At 40.7% G+C, this 24,850-nt stretch overlaps 3 protein-coding genes across 4 annotated transcripts; 1 reads left to right on the forward strand and 2 right to left on the reverse strand.

The window, feature by feature from the left end:
* Positions 1 to 336: 336 nt before the first annotated feature.
* Positions 337 to 13,671, reverse strand: LOC139368524 (bridging integrator 2-like). Its single transcript, XM_071107524.1, has 12 exons — positions 13,591 to 13,671; positions 3,715 to 3,848; positions 3,503 to 3,583; positions 3,297 to 3,351; positions 2,884 to 2,978; positions 2,668 to 2,763; positions 2,397 to 2,504; positions 2,209 to 2,294; positions 2,001 to 2,076; positions 1,731 to 1,813; positions 909 to 1,527; positions 337 to 734 (listed from the first exon to the last, which is right to left on the reverse strand). The coding sequence occupies exons 2-12, from the start codon at positions 3,796 to 3,798 to the stop codon at positions 681 to 683; spliced, it is 1,437 nt and encodes a 478-aa protein (XP_070963625.1). The 5' UTR covers positions 3,799 to 3,848; positions 13,591 to 13,671; the 3' UTR covers positions 337 to 680.
* LOC139368525 (uncharacterized) lies at positions 12,486 to 15,944 on the forward strand. Its single transcript, XM_071107525.1, has 5 exons — positions 12,486 to 12,730; positions 13,842 to 13,947; positions 14,252 to 14,358; positions 14,748 to 14,920; positions 15,150 to 15,944. The coding sequence occupies exons 1-5, from the start codon at positions 12,580 to 12,582 to the stop codon at positions 15,426 to 15,428; spliced, it is 816 nt and encodes a 271-aa protein (XP_070963626.1). The 5' UTR covers positions 12,486 to 12,579; the 3' UTR covers positions 15,429 to 15,944.
* A 643-nt stretch (positions 15,945 to 16,587) lies between these two features.
* Positions 16,588 to 24,400, reverse strand: LOC139368522 (rac GTPase-activating protein 1-like). 2 transcript variants are annotated; one of them, XM_071107522.1, is made up of 17 exons: positions 24,216 to 24,400; positions 23,338 to 23,425; positions 23,029 to 23,231; positions 22,736 to 22,881; positions 22,546 to 22,615; positions 22,148 to 22,201; positions 21,759 to 21,839; positions 21,002 to 21,119; positions 20,665 to 20,795; positions 20,317 to 20,481; positions 20,062 to 20,160; positions 19,681 to 19,879; positions 19,265 to 19,370; positions 18,995 to 19,127; positions 18,679 to 18,805; positions 18,363 to 18,474; positions 16,588 to 18,099 (listed from the first exon to the last, which is right to left on the reverse strand). In XM_071107522.1, exons 2-17 carry the CDS (start codon positions 23,420 to 23,422, stop codon positions 18,015 to 18,017), a joined length of 1,914 nt encoding a protein of 637 aa, XP_070963623.1. In that variant the 5' UTR covers positions 23,423 to 23,425; positions 24,216 to 24,400; the 3' UTR covers positions 16,588 to 18,014. The 2 variants fall into 2 exon arrangements, with proteins under 2 accessions (XP_070963623.1, XP_070963624.1); XM_071107523.1 differs by having other exon boundaries at positions 23,338 to 23,422; positions 24,216 to 24,371.
* Positions 24,401 to 24,850: the final 450 nt, after the last annotated feature.

The raw sequence follows: 24,850 nt of genomic DNA on the forward strand, positions 1-24,850 counted from the left end.
GACACAAGGGGCAGAGATGTTATCACTTTAATGATAAATTGTTTATAAATACATAATTAATCAAAAGACACCTCTAGGTTTCCTTTGATTTTACATTCAGTCATTTGAGTTTTTCAATTACAGGAGTATCACCCAACAAGCCATTATAAAAAAAAAAAGTTTAATCAATAATCAAGTTCTTCATGTACAATTTAGCACACACGGAGAATAGATAATTGTTTTCTATGGATTTCTATTTAATTTTCTATTCAATTTTGCAAAGTCAATTACAGTTTAGTGAACTTGCTGTTTCTCTACAATTAAATTAAAAGACAATTGGGTGACGCAGTATTGGATTATTGGCAGAAACCTATGCAAAGCACAAACAGGCATACCACTCATTTTATTAATAAAAACAAAACAGCTCTATTGAAAATATATTGTCCACAAGCAAGAGCTTTCAGATCTTAGGCAGCTGGAGGAAACAGCAGATATTCTTATATCCTGCCTGTAATATTGAGAAGGCTCTTCATTTTTATCCTATGTCCCTCGTGCAGTATTCAGCCCCTCTCCCTTATTACTATAACTAGTTTTGTGAACAAACACAAAACATTTTGACAGTTAACAAAGAAGAAAAGCAGCCTTATCCATAATTATAGTTACTTCAGACAGGAACCAACATTTTCCTCAGAGATCCTTCATTACACCACAGTGTTTTTCACATCCTCTGGCTCCTGGATATGCAATTTTTCTGCCTAAAAGTAAAAGACGAAAGTGACAAGTTATAGACCAGTAGATCAAAAAGGTTTAGCAGCTGTCCGGCATGTAAGACCGGCTAGACCGGCATGTAAATCAAACGTACCACATACGAGAGCCCATAAAAGGTTGCGTCTGTGTTTTTACAGTGAGATCTCATCCTGACAACTCACCTCTTGGACAAGCCCAGTGGCCTCTATGTCAGAATCAGAGCCATCTGTAGCCGCTCCGTTCTGCACACCATGAACCCCAGCGTCCTCAGGGGCCACAGAGCTCTCTATGGTCAGCTGGGGGGTGTCTATGGCCGAGAGCTGGAGCTCAACACTCTCCTGGTCATGGGAGTTTGTCACTTCGGAGGTACTCTCAGTTAATGCAGCAGGGTGCTGTTTTGAAGAAGGCTCAGACTTTCCCCTTTTAACACCCTTTTCTTCCTCGGCCAGTTTCTCTTCCCCTGACTTTTGACCACTGCCGGAGGCCCCTTCTGTGGTGGTGGTGTCATCCCTGCTTTCAGACCCTGGTTCCTTCTCTGTAGAAGGATCCTCACTACGGGTGGAGTCTGCATCCAGGACTCTGGCGCCTGAGGAGGGCTCTTCAATAGGTAGGGGCCATGAGGAGACTGCAGGTGTGCTGGTGAGTGACTCATCATAGCGAGGACTACTAGGAGATCTGAAGCTGGACCTGTCTCTAGTGTGGGTGCCTGACTTGCCTGGACTAGAACTCTGATGGAAGTCAGAGAAGCTGGCCTTCCATGACTTGGGGGACATGAGAGATCGCCTCATCAGAGAGCCAGTCCTGAAAGATATGTGAGAGGGGGGATATGACTACATGTTGATATAATTACTTTTGCTTTGACTACTGTTATGCTTTATAATACACTCTGTGTTTAGTTCATCCCAGACCACAACCCATTGATAGACTCAAATGGGAGGAAAGTCAATTAAGAATAAAAAAAAAATTAAGTGCCGGTGAGAGATGTAAAATCCTTACCAACTTACCGATTCAACCCCTTGATGACAAATACCTTGTTTGGATGCTGATCCTTCAGATCCTTCATCACATTCTGCAAATCACTGTTGAACTGAAAGAGAGGAAGTTACACCAGATCAAGAAAATATATAAATCGAAAGAGCTAGGACTTTTGTTACCTAAATGCAGACAAAACAGTTCGGTTCATTTGTATAAACCAAAGCAAAGCCCCACATGACTGCTATTGTTGGATGTGTATTCCCACCCAAGTTATTGTGAATAATATGAACTGTACATACAGTAGTCATTTCCTTGAAGAAGGTGTCCCGCAAATTTGAGATGGCTGTGAAGACTGACACATAGCATCCAATTCGGCTTTAGGAACAAAATGAAAGAAAAAAACATTATTCATTTGAATAGGTTATTAGACACTTGACATGATGATGTATTTATTTGAATGGTATGTCATTCTGCTATCTGGCTCTGTGCTGACTTCTGACACCTTACCTGTCATAGAGAGCAGGGAGCTCATCCCTCAGCTCTCTGTTGATGCCCTCAAAGACACTCTGGGCTATGTTCACTTCATCAGCTGCCTGTACAGAGAAAACCACCATGATAAGATTGAGTTTTGTAGCTTAGCTTAAATTATCATTGCTGTGCAAAGTAAGTAGACAGGGGTCTTTTGTCTGTCTGACCTTGGCTATTTTGACATCATCTTTCTTTTTAGCATTCTGCATCGCCTCCAAGTGGTGACGGGATGAATCGTAGTCAACCAGCTTCCTGCCTCGTTTGGCCACCTTCTCCTGGGGATTTGGAGGAGAGGAAGGATGCACTTGAAAGATAACATACTGTATTTAGGAAGTGTGTGTGTGTGTGTGTGTGTGTGTGTGTGTGTGTGTGTGTGTGTGTGTGTGTGTGTGTGTGTGTGTGTGTGTGTGTGTGTGTGTGTGTGTTTTCCAGCCTTACCCTGACATCTGGGAACTGGCTCATATAAGACTCCATGGTACGAAGCGCCTGATCTAACAGCTTTGCCTCATAATCATTCCACAGGAGGTCTTCACCCTGTTGGCATAGGATATATTTAGATATATATTTGTTTTTTTTTACAGAAATGTGCGTTATAACAACCAACGAACAAGTCATGCACGTCATCCTTAATAATGCAGCAGTGAGATGACTGACCTCAACAATGGCCCCCAGGTCCTCTTCTCCATCCCAGTCCGGCTCATAGACATCATACAGAGACTGGGAAAGCCGTTTTGAAGCTTCCCGCATTTCTGTGAAAAAGTGGACAACACGGATCACATTTTATCAGGCCTTGGACACCGCTGATGGTAAAGCTATAGAAAACCATGCAATTTAGGGACAACGTCATACATGTTGCATCATCATGCATCATGTTTTTAAATGTATGTAAATTGTAAAGTATTTTGTCTGTAAATGTTGTTTTTTTTCATTATGTGTTTATGTGTTGGACTCCAGTAAGACTAGCTGTCGCCATTGGCGTCGGCTAATGGGGATCCCAATAAATCAAATCAAAAGTCAAATACAGATCACAATCATTTACAACATAGACAGGCAGAACAAATGTTTACCTTTGACAGAACTAAGGTAATGCTTTAGGTCTTTGTATAACCGGTTCCCATCAATCTGCAAACAGAGGTTATCGAGTAATTTGTAGGCTATACATTCATTTTTGGCATTTACAGGGGCAGATTGACATGCCTTTGCTAAATCATAAAATATCGGTGAATATATATTATTGGTTCATGCATGGAGATTGACTGCCAATGAAGACTACCTGTTGGTCAGTGAGATTTAAGAGGCATTGCTCAAATCTTTCATCTTTGGTCTCCACTGTCTTTCCAAACTTCTGCAAGACCTAAAAAGTCAGGAACAAAATACATGTACACGTCCTCTAATGGCTTGAACCTTTATGCTTTTCTTCTAAAGTTAGATTGAGAGGCATTTGAAGATCATGCTGTGCATTATATTGAGAAATGTAAAGCATACCTTCTCCTTGCCCCTGCTCAGTTGCCTTTGGACTCTTTTGGCAAAGACCCCAGCACCTCCTTTTGGACTGTGGCCTTCTGACATACTTTCCCCTTTTCCTTTCTTGCTTTTCCCTGTTGAGTTTTTTTTTTATCCTTGGGAATGTAGAGATAGGGGAAAGAACAGATTACAAAGATGAATCTGTCTGTATAGAATGGAGAGTTCTCATTTAGCAACCTAAAAGTAGTTGATTAGAATATTGGTGGGACAAATATATCGTCAAGTATGCAGTCATTTATGTGCATCGTGTCAAAAGTGCATAATCACTTGTGTATTCATTATTTCACATAGGATTCACGGTATGTTGCCTGTAAAAACAATTGGGCAATGTATATCTCCTTTATACAGCACTATATTTACACCTCGTCGGCATTCACCTTTTATATAGCCATTATTAAGGCGGCAACGGAGTAAAAATAAGAAATAACGAGGAATAACCCGACGAAGATTCTTGCAGGTCAGATAGAAACTTTGTTTGTAAAAATAAAGGTACAATCACAATCATTTCAATGGAGCTTATGAGTGTGCGGGCTCTATTTCTTTAATGGCAACTGAGCAAGAGACATTCAACGTTGACCTTTGTTGTTACAACCGTTGTCATGGTAACACGATGCATTTTAAATTCCTCCAGATTGGCAGATTGCAATGCACTGCTTTAATTTCTTCACATTCACAAACAGTAAATTAGCAGCTCGCCATACTTGTAAATCATTTGTAAATAATGACCATGTAATATGTTAATTTTTCTGTTATGGTGAATAAAAAGTTGGTTACAGTTCAATTCTAAACGTTGTCAGATATGTTCTGGTAGTAATGAGCTGGCTCGTACAGCTATTTAAATGAGCTAGTTTAGCAAACCAGAACTTAATTGGCTAGAAAGTAGCTTTCAGTTTCCTGGCTTGTTAGATTTACATATCGTAAATAGCCAATTTACATATCCTAAATAGCCACATTTTTAAATGAATGTTGTTTTTTTTGGTGCAAAGAATTGAGCAGGTAATGTTGCTATTTGCCAGACCAGACTGCTGGTTGCATGCAGACTACCGTTTTGTTTATACTTTTCCATATCAATGACAATTACACATTTTTTAAACGTTGGACAACAACAATAGATTGTTGATGCGTGCCAAGCCAGTAAGATGATAAGGTATACTGTCTGAGGGGTTAGCAGGACTTTTAAACATTATCGCAATCGTGAGTCATGACCAATGATGTGGTTGGCCGAAATAAAAGTACCGTCTTTTGCCGCGTTCAAAACAACTGGGAATTATTTTTAAAAATGTTTTATTTATTTTTGTATTTTATTCATAATACAAAAATCACCAACTTACATTGCTACATCAAACATGTCTAACAAAACAAAACACAGGTATTAGCAAGAAAATACTAAAACATACAAAAAATATATAAATAAAAATAATAAAAAATTCTAGTGCAATTGTATTCACTCTGAAAAAAAGTTATTATTGTTGTTATTCACGAGGGATAATGTCTTAACAAGATAATTAAATTCAATCAAAAATATGTGTAATTTTGGTATAGAATCCTGGAATTTTTGTTTGTGTATAAAGTATTTGGCAACAAGAATTTAAAAAATGCACAATCATTTCAATGGTCTTGTTATCATTGCAATAGTAACATATCCTTCATGTCAAAAACATGGGTAGTGTTCATAATGGTAAATAAGTATTTTGAAAGGTTTTCCCAAAACTCTGACAAATGTACATTCAAAGAACGAGTCAGATTCTCACCTTCTTTTTCACAGAAAACGCAGATATCATCAATAGCCACAAATTTGAACAACATAGAATTACATGGATATACCATATGTAGAATTTTAAAGTGCACTTCCTTACATTTGTATGGTATACAATATTTGTAAGGCCTTAACCAAGCTGTTTTTCCAGACAGTGTCAGGAATAACACCCCAGCCATCCTACCATCTAAACTTGATGCCCTCAATCTCACACAAATTATCAATGAACCTACCAGGTACCTCCCCAAAGCCTTAAACACGGGCACCCTCATAGATATCACCCTAACCAACTTGCCCTCTAAATACACCTCTGCTGTCTTCAACCAAGATCTCAGCGATCACTGCCTCATTGCCTGCATCCGTAATGGGTCAGCGGTCAAACGACCTCCACTCATCACTGTCAAACGCTCCCTGAAACACTTCAGCGAGCAGGCCTTTCTAATCGACCTGGCCGGGGTATCCTGGAAGGATATTGATCTCATCCCGTCAGTAGAGGATGCCTGGATATTTTTTTTAAATGCCTTCCTAACCATCTTAAATAAACATGCCCCATTCAAGAAATTTAGAACCAGGAACAGATATAGCCCTTGGTTCTCCCCAGACCTGACTGCCCTTAACCAACACAAAAACATCCTATGGCGTTCTGCATTAGCATCGAACAGCCCCCATGATATGCAGCTGTTCAGGGAAGCTAGAAACCATTATACACAGGCAGTTAGAAAAGCCAAGGCTAGCTTTTTCAAACAGAAATTTGCTTCCTGCAACACTAACTCAAAAAAGTTCTGGGACACTGTAACTCGCCCAAGCCTTCCCCATTTCTCCTTCTCCCAAATCCGTTCAGCTGATGTTCTGAAAGAGCTGCAAAATCTGGACCCCTACAAATCAGCCGTGCTAGACAATCTGGACCCTTTCTTTCTAAAATGATCTGCCGAAATTGTTGCCACCCATATTACTAGCCTGTTCAACCTCTCTTTCGTGTCGTCTGAGATTCACAAAGATTGGAAAGCAGCTGCGGTCATCCCCCTCTTCAAAGGGGGGACACTCTTGACCCAAACTGCTACAGACCAATATTTATCCTACCATGCCTTTCTAAGGTCTTCGAAAGCCAAGTCAACAAACAGATTACCGACCATTTCGAATCTCACCATACCTTCTCTGCTATGCAATCTGGTTTCAGAGCTGGTCATGGGTGCACCTCAGCCACGCTCAAGGTCCTAAACGATATCTTAACCGCCATCGATAAGAAACATTACTGTGCAGCCGTATTCATTGATCTGGCCAAGGCTTTCGACTCTGTCAATCACCACATCCTCATCGGCAGACTCGACAGCCTTGGTTTCTCAAATGATTGCCTCGCCTGGTTCACCAACTACATCTCTGATAGAGTTCAGTGTGTCAAATCGGAGGGTCTGCTGTCCGGACCTCTGGCAGTCTCTATGGGGGTGCCACAGGGTTCAATTCTTGGACCGACTCTCTTCTCTGTATACATCAATGAGGTCGCTCTTGCTGCTGGTGAGTCTCTGATCCACCTCTACGCAGACGACACCATTCTGTATACTTCTGGCCCTTCTTTGGACACTGTGTTAAAAACCCTCCAGGCAAGCTTCAATGCCATACAACTCTCCTTCCGTGGCCTTCAATTGCTCTTAAATACAAGTAAAACTAAATGCATGCTCTTCAACCGATCGCTACCTGCACCTGCCCGCCTGTCCAACATCACTACTCTGGACGGCTCTGACTTAGAATACGTGGACAACTACAAATACTTAGGTGTCTGGTTAGACTATAAACTCTCCTTCCAGACCCATATCAAACATCTCCAATCCAAAGTTAAATCTAGAATTGGCTTCCTATTTCGCAACAAAGCATCCTTCACTCATGCTGCCAAACATACCCTTGTAAAACTGACCATCCTACCAATCCTCGACTTTGGCGATGTCATTTACAAAATAGCCTCCAATACCCTACTCAACAAATTGGATGCAGTCTATCACAGTGCAATTCGTTTTGTCACCAAAGCCCCATATACTACCCACCATTGCGACCTGTACGCTCTCGTTGGCTGGCCCTCGCTTCATACTCATCGCCAAACCCACTGGCTCCATGTCATCTACAAGACCCTGCTAGGTAAAGTCCCCCCTTATCTCAGCTCGCTGGTCACCATAGCATCTCCCACCTGTAGCACACGCTCCAGCAGGTATATCTCTCTAGTCACCCCCAAAACCAATTCTTTCTTTGGCCGCCTCTCTTTCCAGTTCTCTGCTGCCAATGACTGGAACGAACTACAAAAATCTCTGAAACTGGAAACACTTATCTCCCTCACTAGCTTTAAGCACCAGCTGTCAGAGTAGCTCACAGATTACTGCACCTGTACATAGCCCACCTATAATTTAGCCCAAACAACTACCTCTTTCCCAACTGTATTTAATTGATTTATTTATTTTGCTCCTTTGCACCCCATTATTTTTATTTCTACTTTGCACATTCTTCCATTGCAAATCTACCATTCCAGTGTTTTACTTGCTATAATGTATTTACTTTGCCACCATGGCCTTTTTTTGCCTTTACCTCCCTTATCTCACCTCATTTGCTCACATCGTATATAGACTTGTTTATACTGTATTATTGACTGTATGTTTGTTTTACTCCATGTGTAACTCTGTGTCGTTGTATGTGTCGAACTGCTTTGCTTTATCTTGGCCAGGTCGCAATTGTAAATGAGAACTTGTTCTCAACTTGCCTACCTGGTTAAATAAAGGTGAAATAAAAAATAAAAAAATAAAAAAATAAGCATGTTCCAGAAAAATATTTCCCTATGTGTAAGTTGGTTCCGTGAATTAAGAATTTGTTATATATATTTATTACAACAAGATTTCTCAAGTAAGCCCACGCCTTCCAAACTGAGTTCTGGATAAGCTTTGTGATGATCACCAAAGCTAAGATGAGTTTTCATTAGTGTAGTTGGACCACTGGGACTGGTTTTGATCACCGAAATAAACTCTCTGAAAGGTATTAGAAAGTCATTCAATGTTATAAATTATTCATATGTAAGATTATTACCCCTGTTGTCAAAAACATCAAGAACAAAGTCAATATTCCTCTCATGCCAGCTGGGGTAGAACAATGACTTATTCCTTACAGATATGTCTGAATTATTCCACAAAAGAGCTTTGTGGGGAAAAATTGTGCATGAAACATATTTTCCAGGCCATTAAAGCTTGTTGGTGAAACCTAGCCAATTTAGCGAGTATTCTTTCAGGAATGTAATTACATTTCAGTAAAAAGTTAAGACCTCCCAACTTATTAAAACACATTATTTGGTATGAAATACCATCATACCACCATCTTTTCAACCAGTTGATCTTGAAAGTGTTATTTATGTCAACAAAATCCAACACTTCCAGACCTCCTTCAGCTCTTTTATTAGAGAGGACTGACTTGTTTAGTTTGTGAGACTTCTTTTTCCAGATTAAGTCAAGAAAGGTATTGTTGATCTCTTTAAAATTAGAGGGAAGATATACACTTATATAAATAGTTCTATGTTACTAAACCTTAATACATCCAAAAGATTCACTAACAGAAGTGTATGACAGGGATGTCCAATTTTGGCATTTTTATTCGTTGTGGTTGTGGAATATCTCTAGATATTCTAAATAATGCAAATCTGCAAGGTTTAACAACTTGTAACTCGGGAAAATATTAAATCAAATCATGATGTCAGTGATCGTTAGGCCGAAGTTCTAGAAAGAGGCCCGAGTCCCCGAGTTCGAATTCCTAATTGGATGACCTTTAAAAAAATATTTTTTTCTAGTAGGAGCTCGTTTTTTTCCGAGTTCCCAGTTGTTTTGAACAAAGCATTTGTTGACGGCAATACCAATCAGATATACAGTGGGGAGAACAAGTATTTGATACACTGCCGATTTTTCAGGTTTTCCTACTTACAAAGCATGTAGAGGTCTGTAATTTTTTTAATCATTGGTACACTTCAACTGTGAGAGACGGAACAAAAACAAAAATCCAGAAAATCACATTGTATGATTTTTAAGTAATTCATTTGCATTTTATTGCATGACATAAGTATTTGATCACCTACCAAACAGTAAGAATTCGGGATCTCACAGACCTGTTCGTTTTTCTTTAAGAAGCCCTCCTGTTCTCCACTCATTACCTGTATTAACTGCACCTGTTTGAACTCGTTACCTGTATAAAAGACACCTGTCCACACACTCAATCAAACAGACTCCAACCTCTCCACAATGGCCAAGACCAGAGAGCTGTGTAAAGACATCAGGGATAAAATGTACACCTGCACAAGGCTGGGATGGGCTACAGGACAATAGGCAAGCAGCTTGGTGAGAAGGCAACAATTGTTGGCGCAATTATTAGAAAATGGAAGAAGTTCAAGATGACGGTCAATCACCCTCGGTCTGGGGCACCATGCAAGATCTCACCTCGTGGGGCATCAATGATCATGAGGAAGGTGAGGGATCTGCCCAGAACTACACGGCAGGACCTGTTCAATGACCTGAAGAGAGCTGGGACAACAGTCTCAAAGAAAACCATTAGTAACACACTACGCCGTCATGGATTAAAATCCTGCAGCGCACGCAAGGTCCCCCTGCTCAAGCCAGCGCATGTCCAGGCCTGTCTGAAGTTTGCCAATGACCATCTGGATGATCCAGAGGAGGAATGGGAGAAGGTCATGTGGTCTGATGAGACAGAAATATAGCTTTTTGGTCTAAACTCCACTCGCCGTGTTTGGAGGTAAAAGAAGGATGAGTACAACCCCAAGAACACCATCCCAACCGTGAAGCATGGAGGTGGAAACATCATTCTTTGGGGATGCTTTTCTGCAAAGGGGACAGGACGACTACACCGTATTGAGGGGAGGATGAATGGGGCCATGTAGCGCGAGATCTTGACCAACAACCTCCTTCCCTCAGAAAGAGCATTGAAGATGGGTCGTGGCTGGGTCTTCCAGCATGACAACGACCCGAAACACACAGCCAGGGCAACTAAGGAGTGGCTCCGTAAGACGCTTCTCAAGGTCCTGGAGTGGCCTAGCCAGTCTCCAGACCTGAACCCAATAGAAAATCTTTGGAGGGAGCTGAAAGTCCGTATTGCCCAGCGACAGCCCCGAAACCTGAAGGATCTGGAGAAGGTCTGTATGGAGGAGTGGGCCAAAATCCCTGCTGCAGTGTGTGCAAACCTGGTCAAGAACTACAGGAAACGTATGATCTCTGTAATTGCAAACAAAGGTTTCTGTACCAAATATTAAGTTCTGCTTTTCTGATGTATCAAATACTTATGTCATGCAATAAAAGGCAAATTAATTACTTAAAAATCATACAATGTGATTTTCTGGATTTTTGTTTTAGATTCAGTCTCACAGTTGAAGTGTACCTATGATAAAAATTACAGACCTCTACATGCTTTGTAAGTAGGAAAACCTGCAAAATCCGCAGTGTATCAAATAGTTGTTCTATCCACTCTATGTATATATAAAAAGTTGGCGGCATGCTAAAGTTAAGCTATATAGGGCAGTTTTTTGACTACAATTCCGTCTTCTTAGCGGGCCTATCATATCTTTCCAAGTCAAGCCACTCCTACATACTATTATGGAATTACATAGTCAGGAAGGTAAAGGAAGCAATTGATGAGGTAGGACAGTGGGCATTATTGTGGAGATTCCGGTTCTCTGTAGAGAACTCAGACAGTGTTCTTTACCAGGAGAAAGGTGGGAGATGAGGTACGCTTGAGGTTATATGGGAGAAACTTGGAGAGGGTGGGGTTCCTTATCGAGGACCATGTATGTTGTATTAATCTGATCTATAATAGACTATAGCAGCGTATGATTCGGCAGCTTGGACCTTATTGGAAAGTCTAGATGTCATACAGAGGCAAGGACTCGGAATATGTAGTAGGGCGTTTCAGACGTCCCCAGTGGCTGCACTACAGGTGGAGATGGGGGGGGATATGCCATTGCAGATTAGGAGACAGCAGCTGGCAATTAATTATTGTGTCAACCTACAGGGCCATGGGGTGTCTCGTCCTTCGAAAAGGATTTTACAGGCATGCTGGGAACATGAGCGAAGACGGAACACAAGCTTTGGGTGGGTGGGTAATACGCAGGCGAACGTATTACAGATCATCTGGCTGTATAATAGGCGGAGCTGATGGCCATACTGTTGGCCTTGCAGTGGGTGAAGGACATCAAGCCAGACAGAATAGTTACAGTATTTGCTCTGATTCATGTGCAGTGTTGATGTCATTTAGCTCATGTAGCATACAAGACCTTCATGAGGTAATACAAACCCATGGCAGGATTAGAGCGATGGGTATACAGATAAGGTGTACTTGGGTCCCAGCCCATGTGGGGGTGGAGGGGAACGAGGCAGTTGATGTACTGGCTAAACAAGCACTTAGTAGTGAGGCTATTGATGTTATGGTTTCAATGAGCAAGTCAGAGGGAAAAAGCCTGACATTGACAGTGATGGTGCAGAGATGGCAGGACCAGTGGAATAGAGATACTAAGGGCAGGCATTTATTTCATGTACAAGGAAAGTCGGGGAGGGGAGGACGGCAGGAAGAGACAGAAGAGAGGGAGCTATTTTTTTTACAAGATTAAGGGTTGGACACGGCCAGTTGAATAAGACATCCAATCTGATAGGAAATCATCCAACAGGAAAGTGTGATTATTGCCAGGAAACAGAGACAGTGGAGTATGTATTGATACAGTGTGGGCAGTATGAGAGGGAAAGAGAGAGGCTGAGATCTAGTATGATGTGAGAAGGGGATACAGAACATTTGTTTAAATAGTATATTGATTAGAACGTCGTTAGATATAGTCTCAAATATGTTGTTATATTTTTTAAGAGAAACGGTGCTGGCAGGTAGGATTTAGTTTCTCCCTGTCGCTGACCCACACTACAGTACAGTAGGTGGCGGTAATGTACCGTACCGTTGGATGCCAACCGCCGGTAAACCCCACCCAAGAATAAGAAGCAAAATGTTATGGAAGAAGTGAACTTTATACTGGAGTGTTATTTGAAGAAAGTGGGGGTGGTCCGATGTTGGAATACCAGTTGTTGTTTCAGAATTTACTGGACATGATAATGGGCAGTACGATAGTGAAATGTGCAGCTACAGACCTGGGAATCCAGTGGGCTGGATGGGCCATCGCAGCAGCTCTCAAAACCGAGAAGTTCTATGATTTAGCAGGTAATAACACTTGATTTAAGCCTACCGGTATGTCAATTCTCACCGAAGCGATTTGTTTGTTTTGTGAATCGCTATGATTTCATATTGTGGTTGGTTGAATAAATCACCCAGTGTATATGGTTTTGTCATAAAATATAAACATTCGTTCAGTCAAACTAAACGTATGCATTGGAATCAGGCATTGTGTTTTTCATTCAAGTATAGCATGTTGTATCTGATGAATATCAATGTTACAAAACCACTTATCTAAACCGCTTTGTTGTAAAACAACTCAAGGACTCCTCCCTCATTCAGATAAGATTAAGGATTTTCCGAAAATCAGCTTAGTTCAACATTACGGCCAACTACCAATTTTACAAGCCTCCACTCAAAGGTTAAAATTAGCCAGATAATGCTGCAACATCCATCTATTAACTAGCTTCGATAGCGCATCCGGATGATTTTAAACAAATGTTTACATTGTAGGCGCGAGATTTGTGTTAAATGTGTTGGCCTATCGCGAGATGTTTCTCACACATTGTTACGTTGTAGTTCGCGCAAATACAATTGGTGCTGTAAGTCCCAACTCCGGTCATCGAGTAACCACAGCAGTACAGTTTTATTGTAGCCCGTCTTTTGTCGATCATCCAACAATAGCATGGTAAACTAAATGAAAACAGAAGTTATGTAGGCCCTTGAATTTGATGGATTGAGTGAGGCAATTGTTGTAGGGTTTTTCATTGTTACAGTATAATATTGTCGACATCTATATATGATCTGTGAAAGTTCAATGGGCAAGTAAAAACTGTTGTGACAGTATGTGCCATTCAAGAATAACATAATTTACTTCACCGTTAGTTATGTAAAAGACTGCAACTTACCTGTAGACACTGATGAATGGGCATTCCTTGACAAAATTCTTGTGCCACTCCTCTGAGCTGTCTGTGCTCTTGGAAAGTTTTTCCCTTGTACTTTGGAGCCAATTGTCACTCTGTCAGTAGGCTCCTGGGTAAAATATTCATTGAACACGCCTTACTGTGCAACTTCTGTGTGATAGGAGTGGGCAGAGCCATGTACCATGCCCAAAGGGACACATGTCTTGTGCTGATGAACCTTGGTTGTATTTTTTTAGGGTCTGGCACATTTATATTACTCGCCCACCTGAGTCGCTATTGGGGAGGGACTCGTCATTTGAGGCAAAATGTGCAGACCGGATTGGTGACAGCATGGGGATTAAGGTAAGCTTGACAGGGTGACAGCAGGTTCTCCAATCTAATGTCACCTGCTATGCCCAACAATGAATTCCCATCCTAACAATGGAGAAGAGCAAAAAAAGCTATAAACACCTGCAGAGCTTTAGTGTTCTCTGATCATTTACTTTTCAATCAACAAAGTGTTGTATCAGTTTAGTAGTCTTATCCAAGGCTGAGGATTGGCCCGGCCCAGTCGCAGAACCCTCTAAGGATGGGACTCATTAAAGTTGAGTTAATGAATAATGGCGGGGTTAATGTCAAACTAATGCCTATGTTCTAACCTCTGCAGACTTGGAACATTCCTCTTCATGCGGATCTTAAAGGACGGCCAGGATCGCAGGTTTAACAATGTCAGAGACAGCCCAGGGACATTCTTTGTGTACTGGAGTGTTCAAGGTACTTTTGAATCATTATGGTCGCCGGCTTTTCTTATTCTCACTCAGCCACCACAGAGGTTATTTTACTTCGTCCTCAAGCAATCAGTTTTAACTCACTGCTCAGCCGTTTCGCTCTTCATAAATGTATGAAACCAGATTAGAATAGCCACTGATATCAGGATATTGTGCATTTTGCCCAAATGGGAGAACATAAATGAGGTTTACCATTGGACACTGACAGTACAGTACTCTTTTGAAAATGTTTTATATTTCGGACCCAGGTGAATTTCTAATTGAGGAGCATTATCTTGACATGTATGCAATTATTATTTATAGATTGGTAGGATAGACCATTTCTGTGGACTAATCTACCATTGGTTCAGTACATAATTTATTCCTTTCTTTCAGCTGTTTGGGTGTTCATGACCCTCCTACCTACTCTCATCCTGAACAGTGAGCAGCGAGATGAGCCATTGGGCCTGAGGGACTACCTGGGCTGGGGGATATGGGGCCTTGGCTTTGCCACGGAGGCCATTGCTGACCAGCAGAAGTGGCTCTTCAAAGGAGACCCAGATAATGCTGTGAGTCAGCTTGGTGGGCTGTTTTTTTTTTCTTTTCAGGACGTTGACTTTTTATAATTATCATGGATGCAGTGGGGTAGTTGCAAAGTATTCTCACTACAACATGCTGTCATATGAAAACCCAACCACTCTCAAACCTTTGAAAATAAACTTCCTGTATTTGTATGTTAATTTATAGAATATTTATTTACCCAGAATAGCCTCAATTCAGCCTTTCCATTCTCTCCAGGGAAAGTTCATCCAGAGCGGGCTGTGGGGCTACAGCAGGCACCCCAACTACCTCGGGGAGATACTCCAGTGGTCTGGACTCTTCCTCTCCGCCTCATCAGTGATGAAGGGTCCCCAGTATGCCAGTGTGCTATCTCCTCTGTTTGTCTGGTTCCTGCTGCGTCACGTCAGTGGCATTCCCATCCTGGAGAAGCAGGCCATGAAGAAGTGGGGCTCAGACCCTGCCTTCCAAAACTACGTTAAGAACACTCCTCTCCTTTGGCCAATTCCCAAGTTCTGATGTGTTACATACTTTCTAATAGGGTGTTCTGGCACAAGGGGAACTTACTGAACAGGACCATTTGTAATCATCAAGCATCCAATGCGCTGGTTGTCTTTGATATTCTCATATCGAAGCACACATACACACACGCAGAAACTTCAGATTGTATCTTGCACAAATGTTTTGATAAACAGGTTTACTCAAAATCCACAATTTTAACTATACCACTTTTCAGTTGTCTAAAAACACTTGAATGTACTACTTAAGTAGTTTTTGGGTATCTGTACTTTGCTATTTATATTTGACAATTTCACTAAATTCCTAAAGAATGTACTTTTTACTCCATACATTTTCCCTGACACCCAAAAGTACTCGTTACATTTTGAATGCTTAGCAGGACAGGAAAATGGTCCAATTCACACACTTATCAAGAGAACATCCCTGGTCATCCCTACTGCCATACTCACTAAACACAAATGATTTGTTTGTAAATGTTGGTGTGCCCCTGCCTATCCGTAAATAAAACTAGAAAAATAACACTGTCTCGTTTGCTCAATTAGGGATGTGAAATGATTTATACTTATATTTTAAAAAGTATTTTACTTGGTGACTTGAGTCACCTTAATAGAAAATATCTTGACAATTGGGTACTTTTTCCACCACTGCAAAAGTCAGTTGATGTAGTAAACCTACTTGTATCAGTGCTACTCTGTCTAGTCTGCTTTGGAAGACAAGCAAGGACTGTTATTCCTTGCACTTCTGAGCAAAATGCAAAAATAAACTGTTTAGAGGAAGTGAGAACACAACTGGAGTAATGACCTGACAGACTACAGTAGTATTCTGAATTATCTACATTCTTCTACATGTAACTGAAAATGAAGGAAACACCAACAGTGTCTTAATAGGGTGTTGGGCAAGAACAGCTTCAATGCACCATGGCATAGATTTTATCACTGTCTGGAACTCGGAGGGAGGCACTATTCTTCCACAAATTCGATAATTTGGTGATTCGTTGATGGTGGTGGAAAGTGGTCTCAGGCTCTGCTCCAGAATCTCCCATAAGTGTTCAATTGGGTAGAGGTCTGGTGGTTGATATGGCATACATTGTTTTCTTGCTCATCAAACCATTCAGTGACTATTTGTGCCCTGTGGATGGTGGCATTGTCATCCTATAGGGGCATAGCCATGGTAGCCAAAATAACAGCCTGACCAGCATTTTCATACATGGGATGTTAATTGCTTCTTTAACTCAGGAACCGCACCTGCTTTCAATACTTTGTAGCCCTCAAGCATTTCCTGTATTTTTTTTAAGTTAGTGCAGCAACAATGAAAGGTAATGAGAGACCAGTTTAAATGTACTGTATACTGTTTTTACAAATCACAGATCATACAGCATGTACTTGTACAAAACAAATTGACCAGAAAAAGCTTTGATCAAAGGAAATGTTACATTCTTGTTGAAATGCCCCCATTTCTACACACAGATTCTCAGTTACGCAATGCAGCGTTCTAGGCCACTAGGGGCACAGAACATTATAGCCAGAACCAACCTTCCATTGTGCAAACAAAGATGGTCATGAAAAGTATGTAGTAAATCAAAGTAAAGTAATCCATTTCCGAGGACTACTTGTAGTATAAGCTATATTATAGAACGCTCAGAAAAGGAAACGGGTGAAATGTTAAACCTAAGTTAAGTTGCATCAGAACCGGCCGTGATTAGGAGTCCAATAGGCCGGCGCACAATTGGCCCAGCGTCATCCGGGTTTGGCCGTCATTGTAAATAAGAATTTGTTCTTAACTGACTTACCTAGTTAAATAAAAGGTAACATTTAAAAATAAAAAAAGTTAAGAAAAAGTAAAACGTATAATCAAGTTGTATGAATAAATGGCTAAATGTACTGGACTCACCAGGCATACAGCTACTTGGTTACCTCTGTTAGATAATTATAGCTAAAGAACACTGCAGACTAAAGACGCAGCATCATATTAGTATTGCCATACTGTGGCTAGTCTTGAGTATGTAAAAGACAAATGGAGCTAAAGCATGTAGACCTTTCAAAAGTGATTATACAAATACAGGGGGGAAACACAGAAATATAATGCCACCCGCAGTGCCAACTCCGTTCAAGCCCGTCATAAAAAGCTCTATGCAAAGTTGTTTTCCAACTGGTGATCCGCAAATTGCATGTTAGATATTCATATAAGAACAGCCTTTTTTTCCAACAGCCTAAATTCAGACACGCACATTCGCAACCAATGTTCAAATGTTTCTTTGTAAATAAATCACAGGAGGATACTGAAGAAAAACCTTAAATTGTATCTACAAACCTAGTACATGTCATTGCCAGAGGTGATGAGAAATCAACAGAAAGCATCTTGATTCAGAGCCAACTTTAAAAAAAACTGCGCTCCAAAGAGACCCTCCCTTTTGATTGGAAAAATATTAATTTTTTTTGCACACGTAAAAAAGACAAATCCTACAATTTAAAAATATAAAACATCTGTGGAACCATTACTGTCTCAATCGTGTAAAATTGTCTAAAATAAAACAAGTAAAAACCTGCTGCTAGGTATTGAACAGAGCTGCTCTGCAGCGGCTTTGGATTACTTGAGGAGCGGAGATGCAAAAAAGTTTCCTTGGCGACTGGTGATTCCCACTCCCACGACAGACTTGCTCTTACTCCCAAACCTGAAAGTTACAACAAAAAAACATTACTATTAGCATTAGTCAAATGAAGCCAACGTTAAAAAGGAGCAAATTATGAACTTGGTGAAAGAACTTATTCAGAGGTCATCTACATTAACTTAAGGCTGTCTGTTTTGTTGAACAATGGCATTTGCATTGAGACTAGCGAAAACCCAAGTCCTTCAGCCAGGAACTACATACACATTGCAGTGACTTACAAAAAAAACACTGAATAAGTAAAATGCATGACAGGACAGAGCGCTTACTTGGGTGTAGTCTTGCTCAGGGTGGACCTCATGCGTTGACCCAGAGAGCTGGAGGACGGAGTTTTGTTCATTTGGTGGTGCTCTGGAGTGGTGAGAGGACCCAGCATGCTCACTGGAACAATATCAATACACACAGTCAACATTAGTCACATTACCCCAGTTGGTAACCAACTGATTTGCATTTGTTTTTAAATATAACATTTTCATAAATTGTCAATATAATAACACATGAACCTAAATGGAGGACCTGGCCAGAGGCAGGCACTCACGTGGGATTTGGTACGGGGTTGCTGAGATAATGCTTGACTAGGCTCACCTTTGTGGTCAGGGGTATAACAGTTATTGTTCTCGATAATCATGTGATCAGGGTGCGGCTGGTCATGGTCCACCATCATGAACTGGCTCCAGTACTCCACCGGCAGGCCCAGCAGACGCTCAATAACCTGGGTAATAATAGAAATGCATTAGCTTCTGTTTTTTCCTGAAGAATTACAGCATATTGCCACATCCTCTTTGAAGGGGCTAAACAGATCAAACAACTTGCAAGACTTAAAATAATTAGACGTTAAAATGTAACCATGGTATTTTTACTGCAAGTTAATTAAACCAAGACTGTTGCTGTAATGAGTTACCTTGGGCTGGCGTTTGGTGTCCTGCAGGATTGTCACGGGCTCTGGGTCAGGCACTGCATGGCCAACGATAGTTGGCCCAAACACCCGAGCCAAGTTGGTGATGTCCATCTTAGTGTCCAGGCTTTGTGCAACCCTGAAAGAGAATGCATGTTGGGCAATAGGAGCCCATTTATCAAGGAGAAAAACAAACAACAAAGCTCAAATGATCAGTGATAGGGAGCAACAATTACATTTAAAATGAGTAAGGAGAGCTGCACAGCAGATGCTAACCTCTGAAGATGAATGGCCAAGAAGGCCAGGGTGTCCCTGTTAGCCTGTGGCAGGTCACTGATTGTCTGGTACATCAGGGCAATGCTGTTATCCTCATCCGCCAGCTCTGAGGACAAAGTGAAACGTCAGTAGAGAGCACAGAAGTTGAGTTGTAGACATGGATTATTATTTGTTTTAGTCCAGATGAAGAATTTAACATTGCAGGGACTTAGTAACTACATTTACTGGTGACCAAGAACATCACGAAGGAACGCTTAACTGTATTTGACTGTATTACTAACCAAAACATTTAGTGTGCCCAAGGACAAAATGGCTATGCAAAGCAACTAAAAGACACCTTTATCCAGTCTACCACTGGCCAAACCAACCACAGAGTGATAAAGTTATTGTTTTATCGCTTAAGGGCCAACACCAACCTGCAGCCTCCATGAAGGTGTGGTTGAGGCGGAAGGTGAGGAGGGGCTCTTTGAGGTTCCTGAGGAAGTCCTTGAGGAGCCCAGTGACGCAGTGGATATCATCCACCTTGCTGAGCAGCGGGACAGTCTTCCCACGCAGGAACTTCTCCTTCAGTTCCTTGACCGTGCGGTCTGAACCGGACAGCCGATAGAGGCCGGTCTGGGAGAGAAAAGAGCATGGTGAAACTGGGATCAATCACAGATAGCTTCAAACTATTTACTGTGTTTCACACTATATTACTACTGTATAAACTAAGCTAAAAAAAAAATAGCAATTATACAGCTCGGTGTGAGGCTGTATTTTTTAAATATTTTTTAAACAGACTGGAGATGACAACTCACCTCATGTAGGCCCCTCTGCTCAATCTCATTGACGCAGTGCACCACCAAAGAGGGAATCATGGGAGATTGGACATGGGAGACGTAGTCTGTAAGCGTACCCTGGGATCGGTAATACATTTAAGAGGGAATGGTTATCCCATTAGACTACACTGAAATCACAAGATACTTGAAGACAGACAAGTGCATGTATCAGAATGAACGTATTGTTTGAGTATATGAATACAAGTTGAGAATTCACAAGAAACAATCCTGTACCTGTCCGATTTTGACAGGAGTGCCACTCAGGCTGGGGATGCATGGCAGGGGACAGCGTTCACGACACTCTGGGTGGGTGACCACTCTGCAGTCACGACACTTCAAGGAGATCTTTCCGAACTTGATCCTCTTGCCACAAGGTACACATGACTCTGGCTTGATTACCTGAGCGTGAGGTAAAACAAAGCGTGGTTGATACAAGTTCGCACAAATCATAACTTGTCATTTTAACCTGAAAATAAGAACCAAAGCAACACGTTTTTACTACAAAAGCTAATTCAATAAAATAGCCTTTCTAAATTCACCCATGTGATAACGCTCTGACTGAAAACAAAATGACATTCCTACCGTTTTGGAGACAAACTCGTGCAAACGGACACCCCCGTTGCCCTGGGGCGTGCTGGGTTCCTGAGGCCTGCTGGGCTGTTTGAACATGACATCCTCAGACTTTACTGACTCCGAGTCCCACTCCTGTGTAGCTGAACAAGTGGGAGCGAGAGGTCAAATACTGCTCTGACAAAGCAGTTATGATGATTTATGAACATGTCACATTGTCAAGGATAAACTAATACAGTCCCGCTGCGTGCTGCTTCCCAAATAAATATCACATCATGCTTCGACATAAAAATACCATCTTCCATTGCAAAGTTGACCAAATAAACAGTAAATGAGTAAGAGCTGTTACCAGTCTTTCTCCTGCTCCGAGTCCAGTAGGGAACCGACTCAATAGTAGAGACGGCTTCAATGGGACCTCCGTTAGCAGGCACGGTCACTGTAGTCTTGGCCACAAGAGACTCATTTCCCTACAGCCATTAAACAGATCAGTCAAATCACTTTAAACCTCAACCGTATAATGAGTAACCGCTCTCAGCTCCCTACATTTGATTCATTTAGCAGATGCTCGTATCCAGACTTACAGTTAGCGCATTCATCTTAAAAGAGAAATTGCATCATAGCACCACCCCAACAGCAACATATGTGAAAATGGTGCATTCCTATGTTTGGTAGTAAAAAAGACAGGAAGATAAGAGTTTCTAATGACATCTGTGTACATCATGTGATTTTAACCAATGAGTAAGCATTTCCTACTAATTGGTTGAAGTGCATTGGAAACACTTGTCTTTATAACTACAAAACGCACCATTTTCATATGTTGATGTTCAAGTAGTGCTAGAGATTATTAATATGAAGTTGAAAATGAAATTTCACAATAAGATAGCTAAGTGAAACAAGCACAACAGTCATAGTAAGTAATTTCTTAAATAAAAATAAAATAGTTATCAGCAAAGTCAATGTATATAAATATATATATTTGCATTAAAAAATAAAGTATGTGCGTGGGGGGGGGGGGGGGGTTAAGACATCTGTCTTTTTAAGATACCCTTTAAAGGGTTTCAGATGTTTTTGGACAATGGGCATATTTACAGAAATGAAACCTTTACCTTTTCAGAAGTTCTGCCTGTTGATCGAGACCTTTTGGAAGCACATGGGGGACCATCAATGAAATTTCTTGAGGCAGAACGCTGTAATGAAGATGTCAAACATGTTAATAACAAATACACCACCGCGCCCTTCATTTACACATTCAATAAATAATTCCGGGGCGGCAAGGTAGCCTAGTGGTTAAAGCGTTGGACTAGTAACCGGAAGGTTGCAAGTTCAAACCCCCGAGCTGACAAGGTACAAATCTGTCGTTCTGCCCCTGAACAGGCAGTTAACCCACTGTTCCTAGGCCGTCATTGTAAATAAGAATTTGTTCTTAACTGACTTGCCTAGTTAAATAAAGGTAAAATAAAAATAAATAAAAAAATCATTCCAATGAACTGCTTACCCTCTTTTCACGTTTCTTCAGTCGCACAGTTCTCACGATGGATGAGTCCCAGTCCTGGAATGGTTTATCAAACAAACAGACCAGGTTCATTATTGCAAAATATGCCAACTTATCATCTCAATTATATTATGCATATATATATATATATATATATATATATTATGCATATATATATATATATATATATATATATATATATATATATATATATATATATATATATATATATATATATATATATATATATATATATATATATATATATATATATATATATATATATATTATATTATTATATTATGAATTGCTTTAGCCATTCTCCAAGCTAAAGGTTTGGATGAGTAATATACTTGATTCAGAGGCTTAAGCATTTAGACAAGACAAATATATAAACTTACCAGAGAGTCATCCGTTTTATCATAGCTGATGTCTGATGAAATGGAGGCAGACTCATCAATGGTCTTCAATCTATGGAAAATAACCAAATTAAATAGTGTAACTTTTCAGATGTTGATATGTTAATAGAAAATGCATTGGTAAGCTTTTCAACTCATGAACAGGAGCAAGGCACTAGAAGTGGGTCCTTACCTTCGGCTGGTGTTAAGGTTAGCTGGTGCCGCCTGAGAACGAGCGTTAAGGAAGGCCAGAGCAGAACGCTGCTCTTCATTCAGCTGGATGCTATTGCTGGAGCCCTCGGTGATCAGAAGCTCCCGAATCAGCTGGATCTGGCGGTCCTGTAACACAGGAGAACACAGGGAGAGCGGAGATGAGAGAAGTCGTATGAAGCCATTTGACAGTTTATTGGGAGAAGAGTGAACCAGTCTGAGGGTGCCAGTGAAGAGAAGAAAATATGAAGATAGACTTTGTCAGTGCATACACACCAACTTATCACAGTCAGCTTCTGCCTTCTGGCGGCGGCGGATCTCCACGTCGACTTGATTTCGAGCATGCTTGAGTTTGACTTCCAGGGCTCCCCTCTCCGTTTCTGCCTTGGAAAGCACTTCCTTGCAGGACCCCAGGTCCCGCTCAAGCCTGAGCCATCTACGACGGCAGTCCTCAAAGTTAAGGGCCATCTGGATGAACTCTGATAAGGGAAGTTGTACAATAATGTGTGTTAGCTTTAAATACATCTTATCCATTGTCTATATTATTAATCTCCTTGTCAAATCAAATTAAACAGAATTACTTACGGGGCTCAATGCTCTCATTGAGTATGTCTACATGAGACCTCAGATTGCCAAACAAGCTGTGTAGGTTCATCACAGCAGTGTCCATCTTCTGGGAAAAATAAAGGGCACATAGAAACCAATACTGATCATGAACTTCTATGAGGCTCATAAAAATAAACGTGAATATTGAATAACATCATCCCCAAGCTAATTGTTTCGGCACAATTGTCTGCTGGTGAACCCTAATCATAGAGCTTGTAACGTTAGTCCTATAAACCGAAAAGTATTTACCTCTGGTTCGTTCAGCCATTTCTATGAGGAAAGAATCTTGTTTTATTTAACTAGAATACGGTTTTGGCTAAACTCCGAATACAAGGTCCGAGGTTAACACAGCCTTAGAAGATTTTACGTTGCGTTTTATGAGATTACATCAGTCAGTTAAAATTACCGTTATGAATTATTGAGCCTGTGCTTTTTTTTTATTATATAAAATAATCACATTTCACAAAAAGTGGAGGTTAGAAGATTCTCATAGAACAAAAAACGTGTAAGATCTCCTAAGCCTGTGTTTGCCACAGACCTTATTTTCGGCATTTATTCAAAACGCCCACATTTTTGTCCAACGAACCATGACGGAGTTAACGTTAGTGCCTAAAAAGACGCCATTACTATTACTCTATTCATCATAGTAACCGAACTAACGTTGAAGATTTGAGTAAACATGTTGATTGTCATTAAAAAAAGTTTACTCGCACATACAAAACATTTAGCTAATTTAGCAAGCAAAAGTAGATTTAGCTAGGCTAGCCAACATTGTTAATGATGGAACTATGATTCAAAAAACTACAGCTAGCTAGCATGCTAACGTTAATAGAATAACTAACGTTACAAGTACATACCGCTTGCTGAGTCCACCACTCTGAGTAATGAAATAAGGCAGACAAAACACCTAAACCTTTTCACAGCCAAATGTTTTGACCTCTCTTTTGCCACTGGATGAGCAAGTGTGTTATTCTTTTGTTCGGATCATCTCAAACTCAGCTCCTGGAAGTGTGTATTCAAATAAAATAGGCACGTTTAATTTCAAATGTACCCACTAGCCAATGAATATCAACTGACGTTCTTCACGTAGCTGTACGTCAACGCGTATAGGGGCCAGCAGCTCCATAAAACGGTTACCTCTTAGCTCTGATCCTGGATCAGACAGTCCTGCAAGCAACAGTAGCCTAAATAAAATGTGGCAAATATGAATGAAAATTTGGGAAAATCCACAATAATCAATATTACGTTTTAATGATGATGATTATTATGATAATTATTATGCGTTAGTATTAATTAACATTCATTCGTCAAATGTATTATTGGGATGTTATACTTACCCACTGGGCAAGTGGGTATGACCATGAAATGTTGCTGAGACAGAGGTTTTGACCGTGTCTTGATTAATTTCTGAGCTAATCAGTGGTATGGGTGGAAAATCAGTAAGTATTTTCAAATGACCATATACAGAACAACACACACACACACACACACA

The sequence above is a fragment of the Oncorhynchus clarkii genome, chromosome 16 (genome assembly GCF_045791955.1).
Source record: "Oncorhynchus clarkii lewisi isolate Uvic-CL-2024 chromosome 16, UVic_Ocla_1.0, whole genome shotgun sequence".
NCBI classification, from domain to species: Eukaryota; Metazoa; Chordata; class Actinopteri; order Salmoniformes; family Salmonidae; genus Oncorhynchus; species Oncorhynchus clarkii.

Coding starts and splice junctions, on each gene's coding strand:
- LOC139368524 (XM_071107524.1), bottom strand. CDS start 3,798: ATGTCAGAAGGCCACAGTCCAAAAGGAGGTGCTGGGGTCTTTGCCAAA. Junction 2,505..2,667: donor GCCAGTTCCCAGATGTCAGG/GTAAGGCTGGAA, acceptor CCAAATCCCCAG/GAGAAGGTGGCCAAACGAGG. Junction 1,814..2,000: donor TCTTCAAGGAAATGACTACT/GTATGTACAGTT, acceptor CCTCTCTTTCAG/TTCAACAGTGATTTGCAGAA.
- LOC139368525 (XM_071107525.1), top strand. CDS start 12,580: ATGTTGGAATACCAGTTGTTGTTTCAGAATTTACTGGACATGATAATG. Junction 12,731..13,841: donor GAAGTTCTATGATTTAGCAG/GTAATAACACTT, acceptor GTATTTTTTTAG/GGTCTGGCACATTTATATTA. Junction 13,948..14,251: donor GTGACAGCATGGGGATTAAG/GTAAGCTTGACA, acceptor TAACCTCTGCAG/ACTTGGAACATTCCTCTTCA.
- LOC139368522 (XM_071107522.1), bottom strand. CDS start 23,422: ATGGACACTGCTGTGATGAACCTACACAGCTTGTTTGGCAATCTGAGG. Junction 20,796..21,001: donor TCGGAGCAGGAGAAAGACTG/GTAACAGCTCTT, acceptor CCACTTGTTCAG/CTACACAGGAGTGGGACTCG. Junction 18,100..18,362: donor CTGAGCAAGACTACACCCAA/GTAAGCGCTCTG, acceptor TGTAACTTTCAG/GTTTGGGAGTAAGAGCAAGT.